This window comes from Piliocolobus tephrosceles, chromosome 14, assembly GCF_002776525.5.
Source record: "Piliocolobus tephrosceles isolate RC106 chromosome 14, ASM277652v3, whole genome shotgun sequence".
Taxonomy (NCBI): domain Eukaryota; kingdom Metazoa; phylum Chordata; class Mammalia; order Primates; family Cercopithecidae; genus Piliocolobus; species Piliocolobus tephrosceles.
In genome coordinates, this window is record NC_045447.1 from 10,609,684 (window position 1) to 10,615,839 (window position 6,156).

Consider the following 6,156-nt stretch of genomic DNA (forward strand, 5'->3'; position numbering starts at 1 on the left):
AACCTTTGCCTCCCAGGTTCAAGCAATTCTCCTGCCTCAGCCTCCTGTGTAGCTGGGTTCAAGCAGTTCTCCTGCCTCAGCCTCCTGTGTAGCAGGCATGCGCCACCATGCCCTGCTAATTTTGTATTTTTGGTAGAGACAGGATTTCACCATGTTGGTCAGGCTGGTCTTGAACTCCTGACCTTGTGATCCACCTGCCTCAGCTTCCCAAAGTGCTGGGATTATAGACATGAGCCACCGCGCCCAGTCTATTTTTTTTTTTTTTTTTGAGATGGAGTCTCACTCTGTTGCCCAGGCTAGAGTGTGATGGTGCAGTCTCGGCTCACTGCAACCTCCACCTCCTGGATTCAAGCAATTCTCCTGCCTCAGTCTCCCATGTAGCTGTGACTACGAGCACATGCCACCATGCCTGGCTAATTTTTGTATTTTTAGTAGAGACAGGGTTTCGCCATGTTGGCCAGGCTGATCTCGAATTACTGACCTCAGGTGATCCGCCCACCTCAGCCTCCCAAAGTGCTAGGAGTACAGGCATGAGCCACCGCGCCTGGCTGAGTTTTAATTTTCTGTAGAGATGAGGTCTCACTATGTTCCCCAGGCTGGTCTTGAAGCCCTGGGATCACAAGTATGAGCCACCACGCCTGGCCTCCCTTCTTTTTTCCATACTACCTAAGAAATGCAGTGTGTATTTACACAGACAGCCCATCTTAATCACACATGGCTGGTGGCCACTGTAGTGTGAGCACAGCTCTTGGTTCTGGGCTACTCCTTCAGGGCTAGCTCTGAACTGCAGTCACTCCAGCATGAACGTATGTGGTTAGTCTCCCCTTAGGAGTCTGCTTCTAGCATGGGCACAGCTGTTTTTAGCATGCTCCATCATCATAGTCACTCAGCCTACCCAACCGTGACCCGGCTCCCCAGGAGACAGTTCATTTTCAGCATGCCCTGTTCCTGTTCTTCCCCTCAAAGGAGCTCCCTCCACACCCCTCACCTCTGCCTGGACAGCCCTCTGCCACATGCCATGCTCCCACACGAGGCTGGACTTGGGGTAACCAAAGTGGGAGTGGGGCCCCAATGGGTGGATGGGAGGAGTTCCAGGGAACTCCACGTGGGTGACCCTGGATCACCTGCTCCCATCTCTGCCTGCATGCACCCTCATCGTGACCCCTATTCATCCCCAGGGAGAAGTCTCATTCCTGGTTGAGCACAGGCTGGTTTACCATGGTGATTGCGGTGGAGTTGTGTGACCACGTGCACGTATATGGCATGGTCCCCCCGAACTACTGCAGGTGAGCCCTCCTTGCCAGCGCCCTCCCAGGACAACACTCAGGCACTGGCCGCAGGATGGAGCTGGGAGGGCTGGAAACCTTGGCTGAAGGTGCCTTTGAGGGCCTCTGCTTCATTGTTTTCAAACTGTTCTGCAGAGATCTAGACTTCTTCTGCTTCCTCAGGGGCCTCCACTCCAAGTTCAGCCAGTTTATTTATTAATAATAACTATTAGTAGTAGCATTATATATGAAAAGCCCACTAGGGGACAGCTATACTTTACTGAGTACTGACCAGGTACCAAGCATGGCTACATGTAGTCTCTCACTTACTCCTCACAGCAACCTTATGGGATAAGAACTGTTATTCTTCCCATTTATTAAATGAGAAAAACTGAGGAGTATGTTTTATGAGTAGCCAGAGGTCCTCCAAACAGCAGGAAGAGGGACCAGGCTCCAGTGCCCACAGCTCTCACCACTTCTCTACACTGCTGCCCTCTTGGGGAAAGGAAAAAGTGCCATTGCATTAAAAAAAAAAAAAAAAAAAAAAGTTTGGTAGTTACAAACCTAGTCCACCATGCACCCATTTTACAGATGGGGAAACCGAGGCCCCAGGAGGTGTGGGGATTTCTCTTATTGAGGTCCTCTGGCAGGCGAGGGCCTGAAAGGGCAAGGACCCTGCCAGCGCCCACCCTGCCCTGATGACTCCCGTCTGCTCTGTCCCAGCCAGCGGCCCCGCCTCCAGCGCATGCCCTACCACTACTATGAGCCCAAGGGGCCGGACGAATGTGTCACCTACATCCAGAATGAGCACAGCCGCAAGGGCAACCACCACCGCTTTATCACCGAGAAAAGGGTCTTCTCGTCGTGGGCCCAGCTGTATGGCATCACCTTCTCCCACCCCTCGTGGACCTAAGCCACCCAGCCTGTGGGACCTCAGGAGGGTCAGAGGAGAAGCAGCCTCCGCCCAGCCGCTGGGCCAGGGACCACCTTCTGGTCAATCAAAGCTCGCCGGAGTGTCTCCCAGCCAATCAGGGCCTTGAGGAGGAGTTATCCTCCAGCCAATCAGGGCTTGGGGAATCTGTTGGCCAATCAGGGATTTGGGAGTCTATGTGGTTAATCAGGGGTGTCTTTCTTGTGCAGTCACGGTCTGCGCACAGTCAATCAGGGTAGAGGGATATTTCTGAGTCAATCTGAGGCTAAGGACATGTCCTTTCCCATGAGACCTTAGTTCAGAGCCCCAGGAATGGACCTCCCAGTCACTCCCCACTCTACTGGGATAATGAGGTCCTGTCCCAAGGAGCTGGGAACTTGGTGGTGTCCTCTCAATTTCTAGCACCAGAAAGAGATATTGTGTGGGGGTAGAAGCTGTCTGGAGGCCCGGCCAGAGAATTTTTGGGGTTGTGGAGGTTGTGGGGGCAGTGGGGAGGTCCCAGAGGTTGGAGGGTGGCATCCAGGTCTTGGCTCTGCCCTGAGCGACCTTGGACAAACCCTTCCCCCTCTGCGGGCACCCTTCTGCCCACGCCAGTTTCCAGTGCGGAGTCTGAGACCCTTTCCACCTCCCCTACAAGTGCCCTCGGGTCTGCCCTCCCCGTCTGGACCCTCCCAGCCACTATCCCTTGCTGGGAGGCTCAGCTCTTTGGGGGGTCTGGGGTGACCTCCCCACCTCCTGGAAAACTTTAGGGTATTTTTGCGCAAACTCCTCTAGGGTTAGGGGACTCTGAAGGAAATGGGACTAATCTTAAGCTGTTTTCTTAGCCCCTCAGCCAGCTGCCATTAGCTTGGCTCTTTAATGCCAGGACTCCTACCCTCTAGCAGGGAGGTTTTCCAACTGTTGGAGGTGCCTTTGGGGCTGCTTCTTTGTCTGGAGCCACTGGGGGCTTCCAAGGGTCTCCCCCGACCCCCTGTCATCCTGGGATGACTGCCGGGAGCTGTGTTGCCTGGGTTTTGTCCCCTGGCTCTGTTATCAGGCACTTTATTAAAGCTGGACCTCAGTGGGTTGTGTTTGTCTCTTGTTCTTCTGGAGCCTGGAAGGGAAGAGCTTCAGGAGGAGGCTGTGAGGCCGGGGGGACCAGATGGAGGAGGCCAGCAGCTAGCCATTGCACACTGGGGTGATGGGTGGGGGCGGCGACTGCCCCAGACTTGATTTTGTAATGATTTGTACAGGAATAAACACACCTACGCTCTGGCTTCGTGTCCTGTGTCTCCTGGGTCGAGCACAGCCTTCTGGCCCAGCGCTGCATGCGGCCTCAAGACTACGTCTTCTGGTTGGGGGATTCCAGTAAAGCGATCCTCAGCTTTTTCAGAGCCAGTGGCCAGTGAGGTGTGTATTTTGCATCTTGAGTGGAGGCCTGGGGACTCTGGAGATGGTGGGGGCGTGTGGAGCCAGGCCCATCTGGCTTTTCCTGTCCCCACCTCACCCTGCCTGTGTGACCTTGGGCAAGTCATTTAGCCTCTGAGAGCCCCAATTCCTTCAAGGGCAAAAGGAGACCAGACACCGCCCTCAAGGAGCTCAGGTTCCAGGGAGGGAGGAGCCCCGTGGTGCACTAGGAAGAATTCGCACAGAAGCTGGGAGAAGAGTTAGAGCAGTGAGTGCAGAAGGGGTGGGGGAAAGACAGCCCAGGCCACAGAGCCAGAGGTCTCTCAGCGACTTAAGGGTCTGGGGACCTGATGACTGGGAGCTGTGATTTCCTGCCAAACCCAGCAGGAGGGAGCCTGGCGGGCTGTAACGCTGGCAGGGGTGTGATGAGTGGTGGTCTCTGAGTTGCCACCAGCCTCTCTGCAAAAGGGCTGTGTACTAGGTTGGCAGGAGGCAGGGGTCTGTGACTCCAGAGATTACAAACTGTTTGGGCAGATAAGATGCCCTCGGGGGTGAGGCCTAACAAAGAGTGACTGTGTAAGACACCGGCAGGCAGCCTGCTGGGATCTCCCAGGGCCCCTGAGCTGCTGGGGACAGGAAAGAGAACCCTTCTGGGCACTGGGCCAGCCAGGATGGCGGTGATTGGGGCTGGGAGGCATGAATGGCACCTTGCGTCTGCCTCTCAATTCATGTAGCCAATAAGCAGCCGCATGCTGCGCACTGTATTAGGCACAGTTGATGAGGGCAGGAGTGTCTGATGGGAGGAGTGGCGCACAGAGAAGCCTCATGGTGGGATCCCCAGCTTCACCCAGTAGGCAGTGAGGCTACAGCAGGAGGGATCAGTGAGAGATGAGACTGCCTGGGGCCAGATGGCATAAGGCAAGGCCATAAATGTCAGTCTGAGGGGGCCAAGAGTCTTGACCTTTCTTGTCTTGCTTAGAGAAGTCAAATGGGACCACAGCAGAATGGGCAGGAGGCTGACAGGTAGCATGGCCCAGGGCCCAGGGGGCCGACCAGACACAGTAGCAGTGGCAGTGGGGCCGGGGGTGCTAGAGAGACTGGGACTCCATGTAAAGTCTACATGGGGAACGGAAAGCCATGCATGGGCATGGGGATATGGGAATATGGCACCCATCCAACCCCATGCAAAGGCTTCTGGGAACCTGGGTCGAGGAAGAGGTTTTTTTTTTTTTTTGAGACAAACTTACTCTGTCACCCAGGCTGCAGTGTAGTGACGCAATCTAGGCTCACTGCAACCTCCGCCTCCCAGGTTCAAGCGATTCTCCTGCCTCAGCCTCCTGAGTAGCTGGGATTACAGGCACATGCCACCACGTCCAGCTAATTTTTGTATTTTTAGTAGAGACAGGGTTTCACCATGTTGGTCAGGCTGGTCTCGAACTCCTGACCTCATGATCCACCCACCTCAGCCTCACAAAGTGCTGGGATTTCAGGTGTGAGCCACCGCATCTGGCCTTCCTCTATTTTTTTTTTTTTTTTTTGTGAGATGGAGTCTCCCTCTGTCACCCAGGCTGGAGTGCAGTGGTGCAATCTTGGCTTGTTGCAACCCCTGCCTCCTGGGTTCAAGTGATTCTCGTGCCTCAGCCTCCCAAGTAGCTGGGACTACAGGCGCTTGCCACCATGCCTGGCTAATTTTTGTATTTTTAGTAGAGACGGGGTTTCAGCATGTTGCCCAGGCTGGTCTTGAACTCCTGGCCTCAAATGATCCGCCTGCCTCGGCCTCCCAAAGTGCTGGAATTACAGGCATGAGCCACCACACCCAGCCCTGGCAGAGGTTTCGAGGTAGAATTCCTCCCAGAATGCTGTGGCTCTTCTCTCTGTCCCTGGGGGAGGGAGAGGTCAGTAGGAGGGGTGTCAAGAGGGGGTCGGTTCCCCAGGGGGACGTTCAGTGGAGCATCAGGAGGTGGCACTCTGGTGGGCCTAGTCCCCAACTCCTCAATCTCTCACCCCCTCAGTGGGACCCAGTGGAGACTGGCCCACTCATTGCTAAAGTGAGCTTCCTGAAGCCTTCCTCATCACAGCCCTCTTTGCCCTGAAACCTTCACTGACTCCCTGTTCACTGGCCAGCTCCAAACTTACAGCCTTGTCTGGCGTTTGAGGCCTTCCTGCACCTCCATCTGCACCTGCACCCCTCTGCTGGGTACCTCAGTGAGGCTAGTGCTTCCTCACCTCTGTGCAGAGGGCCCTACCCCCACCCCTCCTTGGGAGGGGGCGCCTCCCACCAGCTGCAAACCTATGAATGGCAGCCACTCCTCTCTGGGCTTCCCGTCCAGCTTCCCGTCCAGCTGTTTTCTGCATCCATTTGTTTCCTGCGGATGCCCTACCAGCCAGGCCCCCTGGGGCAATCCCCAATCCCACTACGTGCTGACTGGTGGGTCCACATGTGAACTTCAGAGTGAGGAGGCCCTGGTACATCCCCTGCAACCCCCATGCCAGTTTGTTTTCAAGTCCTGGAATTTTTTTCCCTTCCCTTCCCTTCCCTTCCCTTCCCTTCCCTTCCCTTCCCTTCCCTTCCCT

General features: G+C 55.4%; 1 protein-coding gene across 15 annotated transcripts in view; it reads left to right on the plus strand.

The window, feature by feature from the left end:
* Window positions 1-3,451, plus strand: part of ST6GALNAC6 (ST6 N-acetylgalactosaminide alpha-2,6-sialyltransferase 6) — a 32,047-nt gene extending 28,596 nt beyond the window's left edge. For 11 of the 15 annotated variants that reach the window (XM_026457145.2, XM_026457144.2, XM_026457148.2 and 8 more), the window contains 2 exons: window positions 1,179-1,286; window positions 1,993-3,451. In XM_026457145.2, the coding sequence (XP_026312930.1) occupies window positions 1,179-1,286; window positions 1,993-2,305 (421 nt within the window). In that variant the 3' untranslated portion in view covers window positions 2,306-3,451. Of the gene's footprint in view, window positions 1-1,178; window positions 1,287-1,988 lie in introns of all 15 variants that reach the window. The other 4 variants (XM_026457152.2, XM_026457154.2, XM_026457153.1 and 1 more) reach the window with 1 other exon arrangement.
* The last annotated feature ends 2,705 nt before the right edge of the window (window positions 3,452-6,156 follow it).